The 20,075-nt window shown below is 43.3% G+C and overlaps 1 protein-coding gene across 1 annotated transcript in view; it reads right to left on the bottom strand.

Annotated features, from left to right (window-relative positions):
• Positions 1–20,075, bottom strand: part of BEST3 (bestrophin 3) — a 42,450-nt gene that overhangs the window by 2,274 nt on the left and 20,101 nt on the right. Inside the window, exons 8-10 of the mRNA XM_005856754.2 lie at positions 16,455–16,535; positions 12,838–12,989; positions 5–159 (exon numbers count right to left, since the gene is read on the bottom strand). Coding sequence (XP_005856816.1) covers positions 5–159; positions 12,838–12,989; positions 16,455–16,535 — 388 coding nt within the window. The remainder of the gene's footprint in view (positions 1–4; positions 160–12,837; positions 12,990–16,454; positions 16,536–20,075) is intronic.

Here is a 20,075-nt window from a genome sequence, read left to right as displayed (position 1 = left end):
GAGCTCTCGCTGGCCTGCCGGGCATAGCGCCGGCCGCGCATGCTGCCCGGGTGCTCGTGGGCGCTCAGGAACCGTTTGACCCTCCTGATCATGGAGTGGCGATGGCCGTGCTTCTCGTAGTCCAGCCACTCCTCGCCCGGCAGGTCGGACCCAGAGAGCCTGAAAGACAGGAGGGCAAAGGTGGGCAGAGTGCCTCTGGGGCCTGTCCTGGGGGCAGAGTCTCAAAGCGGAGGACACGTTGGCATTTTTGCGTTAGGGATTTGGAGGTGGTCTGGAGGGTGCCTTTGACTTGAAATAGTCTAGCGGAGGGTCTCAGTTTTTGGCCACGGGATCTTTTTTAAACTCTTATAAACTGGCCCAGCCCGCGTGGCTCAGTGTTGGAGCGGGGACCTATGAACCAGGAGGTCACGGTTCCATTCCAGGTCAGGGCATGGCGGGCTCGATCCCCAGTGTGGGGCGTGCAGGAGGCAGCCGATCAATGATTCTCTCTCATCACTGATGTTTTTCTCTCTCCCCCTTTCCCTTCCTTTCTGAAATAAAAAAATAAAAACAAAACAAATGATTGAGCACCCCCAAGAGATTTGTTTATGTGGGTTATAGCTATTGCTATTTACTCCATTAGAAAGAGTTGAGGAATAAAAACAAAACAACAACAAACACCACAGGAAGAATATACAAGCACACATTCCACTACCTATTAAGTGATTACATCATCACCTAGCATGTAGCCTCTGGAAAATTCCACTCCACACTCATGAGAGTGAAAAAGGCAAATAACATTTCAGTATTACAAAGGTGGTTTTGCAACAGCTGCCAGTGCTGTATGATATATAGGGAAGTTGTTAAGAGAGTAAATCCTAAGAGTTCTCATCACAAGGAGAAAAATTTGTCCCTTTTTTCTTATTTTTTCCCCTCTTTATTGTATCTGTATAAATCAAACCATCATGCTGTGTGTTTTAAACTTATACAGTGATGTATATCAATTTAAGGACTAGGGTGCTGGGGATCTGCAGGAGTCCCCAGACCACACTTTGAGAATCACTGATGTAGAGATTTGAACATTAAACAAAAAGATATAGTATGTGTTCTTTCTCCCTTATTACAGATGAACAAAGGTCATATTTTCCCAGGACTCATAAAACTCCCCAAACAATGGATCATAGCTAAATTCAAGACAGTGCAAATAAGAGCTAACATTTACTGACCTCCCATGAGGTAATTAATTATCACAGGAATCATGTGGGTTGGTGTTGTTATTGCCATTCACACTTTACAGATGAGGGAGCGGGCCCAGAGAGAATCGTTAAGGCGATGTAGTAGTGAGGGCCAGACCCAGAAGTCTGACTCCAAAATCCTTGTCTTTACTCCCCTTGATACAAAGCCTGAAGAGGCAGTGCGGGCCTTGTGGAAGGACTCACACTGAGGTTGGGCTCCTCATGTGATTAGTTTGATAGATTTGCTATTGTTGAGAATTTTTAACATTGAAGACACAAAAAACCTTGCCCTCTTTAATCTTCTCCTCCAAGGCTGCAATAAAATGGATAATTGAGACAACAGTAAGGGCTATAGGGTTGTAAGGCCTCTCCTGCCTCAGATTACATGGCTGTTGGTCTCACGTCTCTGTGGATTTACAGTCTTAATGAGGTTTGAAGAACTACTGAAAGCCCTGCCCTTAAACTGCCAGCGCTTGTGTTGGCTCCGGGAGCAACAGTGATTGGGCCGTCCCAGGCCAGTGTTCACAGTGACATCCATGGTGACAAGATGCTTTACTATGCCAGGTGCATTTTATGCGACACAAGGAAAAGGTAAGGACAGCGTAATATTGGTGTAACCTGAAAGGGCAAAAGGGCAGCCAAAAGAAAACTTGGTTTCTCGTGTTGATGAATAACGAATGGGTGATTGAGATGATTAACTGGCTAAATGTCCTGGGATGGCATCCGATTACAGCCTCGCGCTGTTATTCTAAAGCCCCCGCAGTGCCCTTGGCTACCAGATAGCCTCTGGCCCACTCTCTGCTCTGCATGGCTCAGATTCTGTTACACTGACTTGAGAAACGCAGACTCATGCTTCAGCAGCCCCGGTGACCCGGCTGGTTGGGTTTCATTGGGTCATATCTCCAGTCACACTTCAGGAACCCATGTCATCAGGGAGTTCTCCAGAGGAGCGACAAGCGCAGTTGTTCACTCAGATTGCCTCGCTGGATGGATGGGCTCTGGGAATTGAGGTGGACAGGCCTCTATCCTCCATTTGGGATCTGAACTTTTTGTTCAGGATCTGTTTGCCTTAGCGCCTTCTAAACCATACAACCTTGTAAGAATGACAAAATCTTCTAGGAAGAAAATGTATTATTATTACTTCAAAACTTCAGGAATCCTAAAAACAACAACACCCAAACTTTCTTACTCTGCATTGATGTGGTGGATATGTACATTCAACTGAGGCAAAACGATTAAGGCCCTGGGTCACAAAGTGGAGAAAAATACACCAGATGGAAAAAGCAAACTGCAAAAAGGCCAGTGCTCTCGCTAATGATCTACTGATTTACCAACCGATATTGAGACCCTATTGCACCTTCCTGCCTCGTGAAACAGTGGTGTGGACACGTGAGATCTAGCCACTTACCCAACCAAATTTATTCAGCACCTACCAGGAGCCAATTTGTTGCAGTAAGTCCTGTATAACACAATTTAAAAGGAGGGTGAAGGCATGTGCAGCTGGCCCTTGAACAGCGTGGGGGTTAAGGGCACTGAAAATCTACCTATAACTTTGGACTCTCCTAAAACTTAACTGCTAATGGCCCACTGTTGACCAGAAGCCTTATCGGTAACAAACACCCAATTAACATGTTTTGTATGTTACATGAATTATATATTATCTTCTAACAATACAGTAAGCTAGAAGAAATAAAATGTTATTAAGAAAATTATAAGGAAAATAACGTTTACTGAATAAAAGTCCCCATATAAGTGGACCCATGCAGTTCAAACCTGTGTTGTTCCAGGGCCAATTGCATAGAAATAACTGCATTTGGAGCAAAGAAAGTGTTTGAGCTGGACTTTTGATACTGAGTAGGAATCAGATAGGCAGAGAAAGGACGGAGTACTCCAGGTGAAAGAAGTGACTGGGCAAACAGGGTAGCAGGACAGTTTAGGGCAGTGGTGGCGAACCTTTTGAGCTCGGCGTGTCAGCATTTTGAAAAACCCTAACTTAACTCTGGTGCCGTGTCACATATAGAAATTTTTTGATATTTGCAACTATAGTAAAGCAAAGATTTATATTTTTGATATTTATTTTATATATTTAAATGCCATTTAACAAAGAAAAATCAACCAAAAAAAATGAGTTCGTGTGTCACCTCTGACACGCGTGTCATAGGTTCGCCATCACTGGTTTAGGGTGTTTGTGAGGAACAGGAAATACTTGAGTTTGTGTGAAGCACACTGGATAGTGTCAGCATAGAGGTAGAAAGGTCGCCTCGGGCTGTGATATGAAGGGTCTTACATGACAGGGAGAGGGATTTGGAGGAGGCAGTGGAGAGCTTGGATCGTCTTTGAGAATGGACAGCAGAGCTAGAGTGTGCCATTTGGTAGCAGTGTCCAAGCGGGAACAGCTCCGTGGAAAGCAGCATGAGCGAGTGCTGTCAGACAGACATGTTTTGAATAAGAAACATGACTGGGGAACTTTCCAAACTGTTAGTCAGAAAACGGGTCTTCAGGACACTTAGTGGTCTGTGATCTGAGGGGCAGTTTTATGAATCTCACGCTGAAGTGATGAGGGAAGCTCTCCAGGCTCTCTGCTACCAAAGAGCAGTGTGACCCCCTCCCCATGATGAATCTAATGAACCTTCTTCTAAATGACACCTTCCATGAAGGGTTCACTGCCAACACACTATGCCCCTCTCCTGTGTCTAAGAGCCAACGTTCCCAATAGGACAGCAGAAACTGTGGTTTAAGAGCAAAAGAGTTTAAGGCTTAGAGCATACAGAATAGCATGTAACTTAACACCATCAATAGGTTCTATTACTTTAAGTGAAATGATAAATAAGGAAACCAATTTTCCTATAGGCTAATTGATAGAAACAAGAGTTAAGTTCTCACAGCATTTCATAAACTTTATAATAAAATGATGTTGAACGAGATGACATTCTTCAAGGACCTGATGTACTTGAAAAGATTTTTTTATTTCCCAGTTGGGAGGCTTGGGTGTTTTTTTTAGGTCCATTTAGACTTTCTACTTCCCCGTATTTGATTTTTAATGTGTACCTGTAGTATAGGGTTAGTACAATTCTGAGGCCCAAATACAGTACCATTTAAAATACCCCCAAACAATTATAGCAGAAATATTATATGATAGAATGTCAGAACCCTCATTACACTGCTATATATTAGAGAAGGTCAGCTGGAAAAGCTGGGTCTTATATTCTGAATTCACTTGGACTGAGGTAGGCAGGTAATTAGAGATAGGGGGACATTCATGGAAAGTACCATGCAGCCATTAGTGCTCAGAGGTGGAATTTGAGAACTGCCTCTGTGGTAAGAAAAATGATTTATTTTGGGATCTTGCAGATCCAGGATTGCTGCTGTCCAGGCTGTGTGACCTTGGGAGGCCCACTGAACCTCTCTGTGACTTTGGTTATCTGGTGACAGGTTTACCTTACTCTACCTGCCTTGCAGGTTGTTTGGGAGTCATCTGTATGTGGAAAAGCTTTGAAGAGTAGGAAGGGTATAAAAGGAGCTCTTTCAATGACTGGCAAACCTTCAGAGGCGGTTTTCAAATCATCATTAACATCTTGCACGTGATTGGAGGAAATGATAGTGTCTGCTTCAAGGTCACTTCCTTTTCTCCTTCCAGCGTGTTCTTTAAAAAATGTGACTACACCTTGGAGCTGCCACCTAACAATGAACATTAGAAGAGATGACCATAACAGTCATTTAATAGTAAGACTAAGGCACTGGGTAAATGAAGAGGAAATATAAGGATGAGAGGAAGCTGGACTATTTGAGGGAAGGGAGATAGAACCAGTCAGGTGGGACTGCCCTAACTTTGCCTCTCAATGTTGTGTTTTGTGCCATTTGCAGACATTGCCAAACGCTACAGCACACATTTATTGCACAATATTAATCATCCACACTGAAATATAGAAAAAGTGAGCATGGGAAAGGTTGTGCAATGTATTGTGCTATTTTTTAAAATATGTTTTTATTGAATTTTAGAGAGAAAGGAATGGAGAGGAATAGAGAGATAGAAACATCGATGAGAGAGGAACATCATTGATCAGCTGCCTCATCATCGATGAGCTGCCTCCTGCACTGTCCCTAATGGGGATTGAACCCACAACCTGAGCATGTGCCCTGACCGGGAATCGAACTGGCCACCTCTTGGTTCCTGGGTCAACGCTCAACTGCTGAGCCACACGGGCCAGGCTGGGCTATTTTTGAAAGGGACAAGAAGTCTAGGTGCAGGAGAAAGAAGAGGTTATGTTAAGCTTGTCAGGCTAGTTTAGTCCAGAAGGAGGGAAAGCGTCACTTATTTCTACAGGTCAGATAATTGTCTGGATTGGCGTCTGCATTCTTACTTTAATTTCAAGTGTCAAAAAACAGCCACCCAATTTTAAAAAATCTCTATTGAGCACCTACAAAACTATAAGCCCCACAGTCTTCTTTGCCAATGACAAATCTCTGAGAGCAGCAGCAGCAGCAGGAGTTTAATGAAGGCCTCTTGCAAAAGTGCTTGCGCTGGTGAGGGGTGCAGAACACTGTCTGCCTCCTGCGGCCATAACGAAGAAGAGGCAGGAGACAGGCAGCCCCTTTTCAGACTGCCTGGGGTGTCTTATATGGAAAGACCAAAAACAGTGCGGATGACACTCACAGAGCGAATGCATTTTTTTCAAAGCAAGCTTCCTGCCAAGCAACCCTCGTCCTAGAGCAGAGGTTCTCAACCTGTGGGTCGCGAACAATGAAAATACATCCTGCATATCAGATATTTACATTACGATTCATAACAGTAGCAAAATTACAGTTATGAAGTAGCAACAAAAATAATTTTATGGTTGGGGGGTCACCACAACATGAGGAACTGTATTAAAGGGTCGTGGCATTAGGAAGGTTGAGAACCACTGTAGAGTGATTAGGGAAATATAAGCTTCAAAAGACGGAGGGATAAAACTGGATGACGCTTAATTTTTCTTCTGTGCCACTGTGAAAGTGGTGTTTTGACAATTTAAATTCTAATAATAGGAGGTCATTTTAATAGAATCAAAATGAGAAATTTAGGAAAACGATACTTAATATGAGTTCTTCTCTCTTCAGATTTATTATTTGCCAATTGCTAGTGTCCCCAAAGTCAGGCGACTGCGTTGGAGGGAGCCGATCATTTGTCTGAAAATCTGCCAGGACAAAAAGGCACAGTGTGCGGAGGAGCGTTTATTCACCGGCAAGGCGAAATGTCCTCTTCAAACCCATTAGAGGCCAAGCTGTTATTTTTAACCTTCTGCACCGCAGAGTCACCTCAAAGCTGTAGGCATGGATTTGTAAGACGGGCAAGGTAACCCTCACACGGAGCTGGGCGGTGTGGGGCTAAGCATTGTGGGGACAGTCCAGTGGACAGAAGGGTGTATCTTCCCAGCCCTCCTCTCCGCTCCCCTGCTGGGGACACTTTCAAGCCAGTGGAGCATCGTGAGAGGAGCACTTAGCTCAGAAAGCTGCAAACACGGCTTGAAACCCTACCGCTGCCTCTCTGTTACCTCTGCTTCAAGGTCACTTTCTTTTCTCCTTCAAGTGTGTTCTTTAAAAAATGTTACTGCACCTTGGAGCTCGCAAAATGAGAAATTTAGGAAAATGATACTTAATATGAGTTCTTCTCACTTCAGATTTATTATTTGCCAATTGCTAGTGTCCCCAAAGTCAGGGGACCAAGCATTACAGCAAATCTGGTTAAAGCATAAACATATCATGCCTGCCCCACGTTACAACTCTGGTTATGCTCCTCTGACCTCCACTGGCTGATGCAAAGAGAAATAATGGCCCCAACTAGAGGTTCACCTAATGGCCCCCACCTTTCAATACCATTGTGCTCTATAGTTTTGTTAGAGAAGAAAATTAAGCCATCTGTACCTCTCGTATCATTTAGGAAGTTAGAGCGCCAATGGTGGCCCCCATGTCGGCATATGAGAGAGCCCCCGAGTTATTTATAAAATTATAAGCTTAATGCATGTTCATGTCCTTGGGAGGTTCCGTCTCTCTTTTCTCTCTGGTGCATTAAGTGCAAATCAATGTTCCAAGAATACATTTCTATTCAAGTTAGTGATTCAGAATTCAAGATATTCTTGGTTGTCTGTGATACACCGATGCAATATTATGTTTTTCCTTGTAAAGTGAAAAATTTTAAAACAGTTGGCTAAGAAAAGATTACCGAATAAAGCATCCATCTGGAAATATACTCAACCATCCTAAATAATAAAAGCGTGTATGCAAATTGTCCCCTCTGACTGGGAGTTGTCCAGGAGTTCGACTAGGGAGTGGGGCCAGCCGGGGGAAAGGAGGAAGGACCCCAGCCACTAGGGACTCTACCAGTGCAGGAATTTCATGCACTGGGCCTCTAGTACTTTAATAAAGTCTTTCTTTGCTAAAATACATATTTTGGTATATTTGAACTAATATCATTAAGAATACTTCTACTATATAATTCTAAATGCTCTGCACATATTTGTATAATTGCAAAAAAGTAATTGTATTATTGCTACATATTCTTAGAACTTTGGAATGAAGATAGAAAAGTAAAAGTCATTATTTCTGGGTAAGTGTTTACAGTTTCACAGTAACACATAAATCTTAAATTCCTCAACTCCCAAATAGGAATAAATTTCTACAAAAATTTGAATATTTTTCCTCTTTACTAAGTGGATCCTTAATTGGCTTCATGGACACATTGCTTAAGATCACTATAAGTGTGAGATGTTGACATGTTTGAATCATGGCAGAAAGCCGAATAGAACAGACTTCTTTAAACAGGATTGTAGTCAGCAGTCTAAGGTTCATAGGCAGAGCGAGTGCTTTTAGATTCAGACAGAGTGAGCACAGCCCCAGGTGTACACCTCATACCCTCATGACACCCGTGAGTGATCCATTTCATAATCAGCGACAGCCTTCTCCAGGATTTTGAATCCTTTAGTTGCTATGGTTGGGCATTTTATTAGGGTTTACAAATGCCTTTAAGAAATTATTGCTTCTACCTTGTTGGTCATTTTGATTTTCAAGACAGGATTAAAGGGAGTTATGAGACTTCAGGTTTTTAATTTCCATATATTCCATTCCTCAGAGACTTAACAAGTTGTGCTAATGGATAATCCCAAGCATTTAAAAAATGATAAGAATTTTGGAGCAACTTGTGGCTGTATAATTGAAGACAAGCATTCTACCTCAAGGCAGCTGTGTGGTAGGCTAGGCCTGCACCTTATTTTTTGTTGTTTGTTTTAAACAGAAATTTATTTTCAGCAATGCTGGCTTGAGTTTAAGCATTCTAAGTTTGTTTTGGTGAAGGGAGGTTTATGAAACAGAGTGTTTGCTTCTGGTATATTTGAACTAATATCATTAAAAATACTTCTGACCTACTATATAATTTTTTTGTTGTAAAAGAAGAACCATTTTCATTTTAGAACTTGGGTGCATTTTATGAACAACTCTTCTTTTGATTGTTTTCAGGCATTTTAAAAATCTTAGTTAATAGTGTCTCCATGGCTAAACTAATGAAAAGATACCTTAATTAAAACAGCAGATCAGAAAGTGTTTTACATTATGACAAAAGATTATATTAATCAGATTCAAATGATATCATCTCAGCTGTATAATGGGAAAAGAGATCAACCAGAAAGATTTCTTTTCATTGCTCAGTTAAGTTATAACATGGCTTATTAAGTGGACAGTACTGGCCAGAGAATAATCAACACTGTTTATTAGATGCTCAAGACAGGTATATTTATGAAAATTAATATTTTTGTAATTATAATTTCTATATTGGGTGCTCTGTTCAGATTTTCAACTGGCCTTTTTTTCACTGAAAGTGGTCATTCTGAAGTTGACTTTTAATATGCCCCATACAAAGATTTGGAGATAGAAGTTCAGCATTCATATTGTGCTAGAAATTATAAAATATAGTTTTAAAACAAGCTTTTTGGCCTCAGATTAGACAGAGAAAGATGGGCCTTGTTAACACTTCCATGATGGAGATCGGCTGTGGTGAGCACACAGGTTCCTGCTTCACTAGCTACACAGGCACCATCTCCCACCCCCCTCACCACATCTGGCTTCAGCTCCTTCCCTCCTGCTCAGGTGCCCAGGCCCCCTCCTGGGACCAGCTCGGCCCCTGCCTTCCTGTGTTTTCTTTAGGACCTTGCTCTGTCAACCTCTGGCTCCTGTGTCTTCCTTATTCTCCAGTGGACTCCTTTTGCTCAGCCCGTCTTTTTTCCTTCTTTTTCTAGAGCAAGAATATTTATCATTTTGTTTCTTTATTACATCTTGTTTCATCTTATAAAAGACTTGAGGTGGCTTATAAAAACACATACAATGCAATAATGTATGAAGTTAGGCTACAATAGGAGAGCTAGAATAAGGAACAAAGGCAAGATGAGACACAGCACCTAGAAAAGCAGCCCCCAAACCCCACAGACTTTCTAAAGGTGGGCTCCAAATTTGCTTTTCAGCTGTCAGCAGCCAAATGAAAAGGAGACTATCATCAACGATATAACTCGTAGTCTGAACAAATAGTGGAAGGTTGCCCAGAAGAAGCAAAGCTCTCTTCTTTCCCACTGATGTCTGAGATAATTTTTCCCTGATGAAAGGTCTGCTAAGTTATAAAGTGGACAGTCCTACAGTAAATAGCATAAGGAGTCTTTATGGATCTGTTCAAACAAGGCATAAGGTAATTGTAAGGAACAATGGCAGGGTGGAGGAGGCAGCTTCCCCTTTCCCATCCTGAAGTGTTATAAAACCACTAAAAATCATACCACCACCCTGGACTTCATGAGACCAAAAAAATCTTTTTAACCGTCAGGCAAAAACAACTAAGTAGACACTCAAACTGGAGCACTGGTAGCACCTGCAGACTAACTAGAGGCCCCCCAATAACCCCCTGCCCGCCAGTGGGGCTGGGTTCTCTTCTTTTACACCTTAGCTTTTCAAATACTTTGCGTTAATCAATGATGGGAGTGGAGGGGAAGGTTAAAGCATATTTAATGACCTAAAAACAAACTCACAGAAGAGCATCTATTAATTTTCAAAATTGCAAAGGTTGCCAGACATCCATGAAACTGCCACTGCAGAATGCATTAAAAATGCTGAGTCGTGCAAACAACAGGACATTACTATTCCTGGAGACTGAGCGACTGGCTGGGGTGGGGACGAGCTCCCTGGCCTGGAAGAAGCTCTGGACAGCAGAGTCCAGGCTCAGCAGTCTCTCTGGAGGCAGGAGCTAGTCTAGCGTAGGCACCTTTCTCTAAGGTGTTCTTGAGGAAAGGGCAAATCTCCTGGCTCCTGAATGGTCTTATTATACATATACCACAGCGCCTGGCTTTCTGCTTCGTCATCCTTTCCTCTGGGTCTTGAAGGGCTTTCAGCCTCAGAGGCTCCTTGGGAGGAGCATACAAATCACTGCTTATGGGGTCAGGAGACACTCGGCTAAGAGGGAAGCCTTACAGAAATGGGACTGAAGCTAGATATCCTGATACAGTGTTAAAAACAAGGCAAAGGGGTGGTGGTGGAGGAGGCAGAAGAGAGTATGGGGGATCAATGGTGATGGCAGGAGACTTGAGTTGGGGTAGTAAACCCACAATACAATATACAGATGATATATTATAGAATTGTGCACCGGAAACCTATAGAATTTTATTAACCAGTGTCACCTCAATAAATTTAATAAAAAGAAATAAAAACAAGACATCAAGCTTCAGGTTGCTTATGCTAAGCCCCACATCACCAAATGGAGCCTTAAATATCGTTCCAGCTCTCCCAGAGATGGGATCTTCAACCAGTCCATCTGGACTCACCAGGAGAGCACTCGTTAGATAATCTGCCTGCTAGGCCCCTGCTACCCCCTGAAGGAAACGTCACAATAACCAACCTGCTCAGCTGCCTAGAGAAAGGACTTCCTTGGTGCTGCTCCCTCTATCTATAAAGTCAGCTCCTCGGGGCTCCTTTCTACCTGTTAGATTGAACGTTGCCTAATTCACGAATCACTGAGTAAAGCCAATAGGATCTTCAAAATGTGCTCAGTTGAATTTTGCTTTTTAAATGATAGGGAAAGAGGAGGGCTGAAAACTGGGGGGAGGGGAATGAAGGGTCACAAGTGGCAACTACAAAATGCAAACCCAAGTCTGTTTCCTCGGGGAGCAACAAGCCACTCTTTGTCCAAAAGTTATAAGAAAAATTCCACAAGTTTTTTCCTTTTTCTGTAATGTTTGGGAACGCTCCTTACTTTTCTAAATTTGTCCATATTCTTTTTAAGTTACTTGGAAACTGTGGCATCTGCCTTCAGCAAAAATACTTAAATTTCCCCCCTATTCACACATTTCTTAAAAATCAAATACATTATCAGATTTAATAAAATTATTCAAGAACTGTGCATGATTTACTTCAGGCCTCAGCCCATTTATTTAAAGCTTATATGTAAGGACAGATTGTTATGTTAAGACCAGGAAACAGAGGTTGATTTACTATATACTAAACACAGTTGGGTTGAATTATAATCTTTAAAAAAAAATCGTTATCCAAGGATATGTTTATAGATTTTAGAGAGAGGAAGAGAAAAAGAGAGAGGGAGAAACATGGATGTGAGAGAGAAACATCCATTGGTTACCTACTGCATGTGCTCCCACCAGGAATCAAACCCAAAACCTAGGTATGTGCCCTGACGGGGAATCGAACTGGAAACCTTATGGTGTACGGGATGATGCTCCAACCAACTAAGCCAGCTGGTCAGGGTAGCTTGAATTATAATCTTAAGGAAAACTTTTGATAAAACTCACTTAATTCTTTAAGATTTACTTGTCTCCAAGTAGTCTAACACAGTGCCTGCACATGGTACATGCTCAATAAACACTTATTAAAAAATGCATTTAATTATGATAGAGTTAAGTAATAAAAGACTACATAATTAAACTACCTTCAAATTGCACAGGGGAAAAAAAGGATAGTTTCACAACTATTGGAAAAGTTTGCTGTGGTACAAAAGCAATGTAAAAATGCAAATTGCCCCAAACACACACACTGCCCTGACGGGGAATCGAACTGGAAACCTTATGGTGTACGGGATGATGCTCCAACCAACTAAGCCAGCTGGTCAGGGTAGCTTGAATTATAATCTTAAGGAAAACTTTTGATAAAACTCACTTAATTCTTTAAGATTTACTTGTCTCCAAGTAGTCTAACACAGTGCCTGCACATGGTACATGCTCAATAAACACTTATTAAAAAATGCATTTAATTATGATAGAGTTAAGTAATAAAAGACTACATAATTAAACTACCTTCAAATTGCACAGGGGAAAAAAAGGATAGTTTCACAACTATTGGAAAAGTTTGCTGTGGTACAAAAGCAATGTAAAAATGCAAATTGCCCCAAAACACACACACACACACACACACACACACACACACACACACACCCCATATTTAAACCAGAAACTACATCTCTTTACTCTTTAACTCCCTTGGGTATATTAATTATATATAAAATTTATAAGATACTGTTAATGGAAAGTTGTAATGAAAGTAACGTCAAGAACATGGCAAAAAAAATTATCACTTCTTTTCTAAACAATGATGATTTTTTAAAAAATGCACTTACGCCATTTGGACTGTTGACCCCAGAAATGAGGGTATGCAGTAGTCAGCAGCTGCCAGTGTATATGGGGGGCGAGCAGCAGAATCGTCCCAGTAGATGTCTTTCTTCATCTTGGGTAAGCTCATGTGCATTTCATCCACAGCTAAAAGAGAGACCTGAAAGCATTGTTGCAGTGTTAGAATCACCCAGATGTGAACTGTAGAAAGAAAGATAAGACGTTTCGGAGGGTGGGTGGGAGTTGGAATGGGATGCAGCACAGCCCGATGAGTGAAAATATGAATGTCTGTGGTTCGTATTTGCTGCAACCAGGGCCACTGCAGAGGGTGGGGCTGTGAAACTGCCCAGACGGGGCTCATCAAGCCACATGCCTCCGAGTGGAGCTGCTTCTAACCTGGAGGCATGAGAGGCACCGTCTTCTTTGCTCAGAGCTACCACACTGCCCATCCTGACAGCACCCACAAATCCCAGATATCGCAGGAAGCCGAAGATCCTCAATATCCCACGCTGTGGATTTCATAAACACCTTTATACTTGACTAGAGGCCTGGTGCATGAAATTCGTGCACTCGGGGCAGGGAAGGGTTCCCCAGCCTGGCCTGTGCCCTCTCACAGTGCGGGAGCCCCACGATCCATCTCCCCAAAGAGGTAGGCCCTGCCCACCCATCCGGGGCTCCTTGATGGATGGCCCCAAAGAGGTTGGCCTGAGCCAGGGGTCTTGCCTCTGCACTGCACGAAGCTGCCAGGACCCACACGCAGCCTCCTGGTGATGGACTGTTACGGCGTGAGGGCATCACAGCATGAGGGCATGACGACCACATAGGCTTTTATTAGTATAGATATCATTTCTTTTTTTTTAATTTTAATATATTTTATTGATTTTTTACAGAGAGGAAGGGAGAGAGATAGAGAGTTAGAAACATCGATGAGAGAGAAACATCGATCAGCTGCCTCCTGCACATCTCCCACTGGGGATGTGCCCGCAACCCAGGTACATGCCCTTGACCGGAATTGAACCTGGGACCTTTCAGTCCGCAGGCCGATGCTCTATCCACTGAGCCAAACCGGTTTTGGCTAGATATCATTTCTTATATGTCTTGAACTTTTGTTTGTTTGTTTGTTTGTTTGGAAAAGTGTATCAACACCCTATCCTGCTTGGGGCTATAGTGGTCTCTCCTCTTTGACAATCTGATGCGTGAGTGACTTATTAATCCTCTGGGAATCCAAGTTTTACAGAGTGAGTGGCTTAGGCTTCCTCCCTAGCAGACTGACGGTGTGATTATTGAGAGAGGCGATGGAGACGATGTGTCCGCCAGGTGACCCAGGAGCTGGACCTGGGCAGTTGGAGGCTCCTCACCTGACTGTCCTGTCCTTGGAATGTATGTCCTGGTCACAGTGGAGCTGCTCTCAGGGATGCAGGCTGGAGAGAGCAATGTGTTGTTGAGACGATCAGAACAATATACCTGGCGGCACCCAGCCAGTTAAGGCCTCTGTATAAACTTGGAAGCTTCCGCCAGGTGGGTGAGGACATATGCTGATCTGGTGATCACCCAAGACAAGCCTCGTATGTATGTAAGTGTCCCATTGCTTATTAAACCTGCTGCCCGCCAATCTGGAGCGGCCTGCCTCTTCCTCCAGTCTCTCCTTGCCCTCCCTGTACGGGGGCCAGTTTGCGAGCCTACAGTGACCGATGGTGAAATGTTTGAACCTGTTTAAGTGCCGAGTAAGGGCTCAAAACAAATAGATGAGCTGAAGGCCTTCCACAGGCTGTGGTTCTCAGGGGAGAGAATGGTCTGAGGAGAGCATTCTCCTTATCTTATGCTGGTTCTTCATGGGAAACCTCTGTGGGATAATGCTTCAGGGAAGGGGCCGAGGTCCCCTTGGTGCGATACAGGCGGATCTGAGATACGGGCCAGTGTGGCCCATGCTCCCAGTGTCCAGCTGATGGACATCCGATGGCAGGGACCTACGTGACGTGAGTTTGGGAACTCACATCAGATTGCGTCTGGCTGCCATTATGTCACTGTTAACTTCTCTGGGTGGCAATGGAAAACAGATTAAAGAATGCATTAATATATTGTTTTGTTCTGAGGTGGAAGAGGCTGTATAACATCTATATATATAAAAGCCTAATATGCAAAGTGTCCCCTTGGGAGTTCAATGGACTGGGAGTTCAATTGCTTGCTATGACATGTGCTGACCACCAGGGGGCAGTGCAGAATGAAGAAAGGCTCCAGCCAGCGGCCAGCAGCTGGCAGCTGCTAGGGACCCTACCCATGCATGAATTTTGTGCACTGGGCCTCTAGTTAATAATAAAACTTAAAAAAGAAAACTGGCTTGAAATTCTACTTAAAAGGGGCTACATTTCTCTGGAACTGAGATTCAGGAGCTGTGAGGTTTCAGAAGGTCCTCGGGCAACATACCAAAGGGTCAAACCCCTTTTATTTGGGGCTAACGGTTGGGCCAAAGTTCAAGGGCCTGCATTCAGGATCTGTTTGCATTTAAAATGGCACAAGTAATTTACTATTAACTAGAGGCCCGGTGCATGGATTTGTGCACCGGTGGGGTCCCTCAGCCTGGCCTGTGACTTCTCGCAATCCAGGAACTCTCAGGGGATGTTGGACTGCTAGTTTCAGCCTGATCCCAGCAGGCCGGGCCGAACCTGGCAGTCCGACATCCCCCAAGGGATGTAGCAGTGCGTGAAGCAGCAGGCAACCAGGGAGGAGCCCGAGCCAGGGCTGGGTGCCACTCCCGCTCATCCCAGCCCCTGCTACACCTGCCGCTGCCGCTACTCGGTAGTGCTGCCATGGAGGTGGGAGAGGCGCCACTGCAGCAGCAGCAGCGCTCGCCAGCTGTGAGCCTGGTGTCTGGTGCCTGTAGGTCAGCTGAGCATCACTCCAGCTGTGGGAGCACACTGACCACCAGAGGGCAGTTCCTGCATTGAGTATCTGCCTCCTGGTGGTCAGTGCTTGTCATAGCTACCGGTCAGATGGTCACTTAGCCTTTTGTATAGAGAGATGTATATCCTATATAATAAAAGCCTAGGTGACATCACATGTGACGTCATCACAAGATGGCTGTCACAAGTTGGCCACCACAAGATGGCTGCCCTCACGTCATCACAAGATGGCCGCCACAAGATGGCCGGCAGGGGAGGGCAGTTGGGGGTGAAAAGGCCAGCAGGTGAGGGCAGTTGGGGGCGATCAGGCCGGCAGGGGGAGGGAAGTTGGGGGTGAGATCAGGCCGGCAGGGGAAGGCAGTTGGGGGCGAGATCAGGCCAGCAGGGGAGGGCAGTTGGGGGTGATCAAGCCAGCAGGGGAGGGCAGTTAGGGATCATCAGGTTGGCAGGGGAGTGGTTAGGGGACAATCAGGCAGGCAGGCAGGTGAGCAGTTAGGAGCCAGCAGTCCTGGATTGTGAGAGGGATGTCTGGCAGTCAAACATCTGCCGAGGGGTCCCAGATTGGAGAGGGTGCAGGCTGGGCTGAGGGACAACCCCCATGCACGAATTTTGTGCACCGGGCCTCTAATGTATATCTATCTATCTATCTATATATATATATATCTATATATATCTATATCTATATCCATATATATATATGGAAAGGAAAGGAAAGCTCATCTCACCTGCAAATTTCTGTCAATGCACCAGTTCGTTTCAAAATCATCATCATCTTCTCCAAAAGGGTTGATGAGCTGCTCAGCCACCTGCAGTAAGAACACAGACCAAGTCAGCCACGATGCTGTGAGGACTCAGAGTGAAGGTTGAAGAGGATGCCTGTTTCACACTCTGCTTTCTGTTGTCCCTTCCATCAGATGAAGCCTAGAGGGGAGTGGGTTGTTGTATAGATGCAGATATTTACCAACAAACGAGACCCGACTCTCAGACCCGGAATGACGCACCTGCACGGGCAGGTTCTCAGTGGATCTATTTACCTGGTGGCACTGCAGGCCTGTGCAGAGAAGCCATGGGCTTTTAGAAGTCCTATAATCGATTTTTAGGTACAAATCAAACCACTGACTACAGAAGGAGCCCTGACAGTGTGCGAGGCACTGCACCAGGCACTTTGAGGGGTGCACAGCCTGTGCTCTTAAGGAATTTATGGAGGCCCAGGTGTCGAGACAAAATGTAAACATGGGAAAGGTTCAAATAGCAAAGAAAGACAAATCACAATGAACAAAAATAGTACAAGGAGCTTTATAATTATTGGACATAACTGTTAAATGAATGAGTCTAAGAGCTAGTAAGTCATAAAGCTGGAATTTGTCTTATTTAGTTTTACCCTAAAGGATTTAGTGAGTTAGTTTTCCCACTGGGAACAGTTTAGTAGCTTCTTATATATCTTACAATAATTGGTCAATATTATACGTTCTTACCAGGCTCCTGAATTGACTAGCCTTCTTGATGAGAAATTTAGATGCCAAATATGATTCACCTGTTAGTCTCATTTTTGAGTAATTCCCTTTGATTTTTATTATCTGGGTGTGTGAGTGATTTTTCATTGGGCCTAAATGGGAAAAATTTACAAGTGTATAAAATAAAGGCACCATTGATTAGTAGTTTCTAGATTCTGAGACTATTTGGTAGAAAATCTACCTACTTATTTTTTAGGATTTAAGTCTAACCACTTAGAGCCGTTGTTGTCAGCCTTGGCTGAACAGCAAAATCACCTGGGGAGCTTTTAAAATGAGTGATGCCTGGGTCCCCTCCCCCTGAAATTCTCATTTAATGGGTGAGAGGTTGAACCCAGGCATCGGTGTTGGGTAAAGCCCCCAGGAGACTTCAATGAGTGGCCAGGGGTGAGAACCACCATCTCCCTTATTCTAAGGGACAGCCCTAGCCAGGGCCTGAATCAGTCAGCCTCATAGCAGCATCCATGTCGAGGTCCTTGACTGCAAGTTTTAAGGGGCTCTCTGCCCTTTCTTGTCTGGGGGTTTCCTTAAATTACATGGGCAACTAGATAGGTCTTGAAACTATTTTTGTTATATTCAGAATTTCACTTTTATGGGATCAGTCCCACATACAATAGTAGAGTCTACATTTAACTACCAAAATGATACCTATGCTTCTGAATTAACTATATCACAAAAGTACTTTTTCACTTTCTTAAAGGCTCCATTTCCAGCAAATAACTGAATAATATACTGTTCATAAGGTTAGATGAATTTTCTACACTGTGAAAAGAGTGGTAAGTATTAGAATGGTGTAGACAAAACAGCTGTTTAGAAATTGAGATACAATCTGTGGTGAGAAAACTCACTTCTCTTAGGGCTGCCTCTCTCTTAATGGAGCTAAAATTGGCTTTTCATATGTATATATATTTTAAAATAAAGAATTCTTTTTAAGAAATATATTTTCATTGATTTCAGAGAGGAGGGGAGAGGGAGAGAGAGATAGCAACATCAATGATGGAGAGAATCATATTATACGTTCTTACCAGGCTCCTGAATTGACTAGCCTTCTTGATGAGAAATTTAGATGCCAAATATGATTCACCTGTTAGTCTCATTTTTGAGTAATTCCCTTTGATTTTTATTATCTGGGTGTGTGAGTGATTTTTCATTGGGCCTAAATGGGAAAAATTTACAAGTGTATAAAATAAAGGCACCATTGATTAGTAGTTTCTAGATTCTGAGACTATTTGGTAGAAAATCTACCTACTTATTTTTTAGGATTTAAGTCTAACCACTTAGAGCCGTTGTTGTCAGCCTTGGCTGAACAGCAAAATCACCTGGGGAGCTTTTAAAATGAGTGATGCCTGGGTCCCCTCCCCCTGAAATTCTCATTTAATGGGTGAGAGGTTGAACCCAGGCATCGGTGTTGGGTAAAGCCCCCAGGAGACTTCAATGAGTGGCCAGGGGTGAGAACCACCATCTCCCTTATTCTAAGGGACAGCCCTAGCCAGGGCCTGAATCAGTCAGCCTCATAGCAGCATCCATGTCGAGGTCCTTGACTGCAAGTTTTAAGGGGCTCTCTGCCCTTTCTTGTCTGGGGGTTTCCTTAAATTACATGGGCAACTAGATAGGTCTTGAAACTATTTTTGTTATATTCAGAATTTCACTTTTATGGGATCAGTCCCACATACAATAGTAGAGTCTACATTTAACTACCAAAATGATACCTATGCTTCTGAATTAACTATATCACAAAAGTACTTTTTCACTTTCTTAAAGGCTCCATTTCCAGCAAATAACTGAATAATATACTGTTCATAAGGTTAGATGAATTTTCTACACTGTGAAAAGAGTGGTAAGTATTAGAATGGTGTAGACAAAACAGCTGTTTAGAAATTGAGATACAATCTGTGGTGAGAAAACTCACTTCTCTTAGGGCTGCCTCTCTCTTAATGGAGCTAAAATTGGCTTTTCATATGTATATATATTTTAAAATAAAGAATTCTTTTTAAGAAATATATTTTCATTGATTTCAGAGAGGAGGGGAGAGGGAGAGAGAGATAGCAACATCAATGATGAGAGAGAATCATTGATCGACTGCTTCATGCACACCCCACACTAGGGATCAAGCCTACAACCCAGGCATGTGCTCTGACTGGGAATTGAACTGTCACCTCCTGGTTCCTAGGTCGATGCTCAACCACTGAGCCATGCTGGCCTGGCTCATATTTTTCTTTAAAAATATTTTATAAAAGAGCCCAGCTGGTGTGGCTCAGTGATTGAGCGTTGACTTATTAACCCAGGAGGTCACAGTTTGATCCCCGGTCAGGGCACATGCCCGGGTTGCAGGGTTGATTCCCAGTAGGGGGCGTGCAGGAGGCAGTTGATCAATGATTCTCTCTCATCATTGATGTTTCTTTCTCTCTCTCCTCATTTCCTTTCTGAAATCAATAAAAATATATTGAGAAAAATTCTAAAAGAAAAAAACATTAATATTTTAGAGAGACTGTCAGAAGGCAGGAACTAACTGTTTCTTGTAGGCTGGCCAAACACCTCACATGGACACAAAGCAAGACTATAAATCTCAGCACTACTCATGGGAAAGAACAGAATGATTAACATTTGGGCCAATTTTGGTGATTTTTCTGTTTATAAAAATAGAGTCTAGCCCTTGCCAGATAGCTCAGTTGGTTGGAGCATCATCTGTACACCAAAAGGTTGGGGGTTCAATTCCCAGTCAGGGCACATACCTAGATTCTGGGTTTATTCCCCAGTCGGGGCCAGTATAAGAGGCAACTGACCGATGTTTCTCTCTCACATAGATCTCTCTCTCTCTCTCTCTCTCTCTCTCTC

Source organism: Myotis brandtii, unplaced genomic scaffold (genome assembly GCF_000412655.1).
Source record: "Myotis brandtii unplaced genomic scaffold, ASM41265v1 scaffold1044, whole genome shotgun sequence".
NCBI lineage: Eukaryota > Metazoa > Chordata > Mammalia > Chiroptera > Vespertilionidae > Myotis > Myotis brandtii.
Note: the sequence above shows the minus strand (reverse complement) of the source record. Positions and strands in the feature narration are given on the sequence as shown.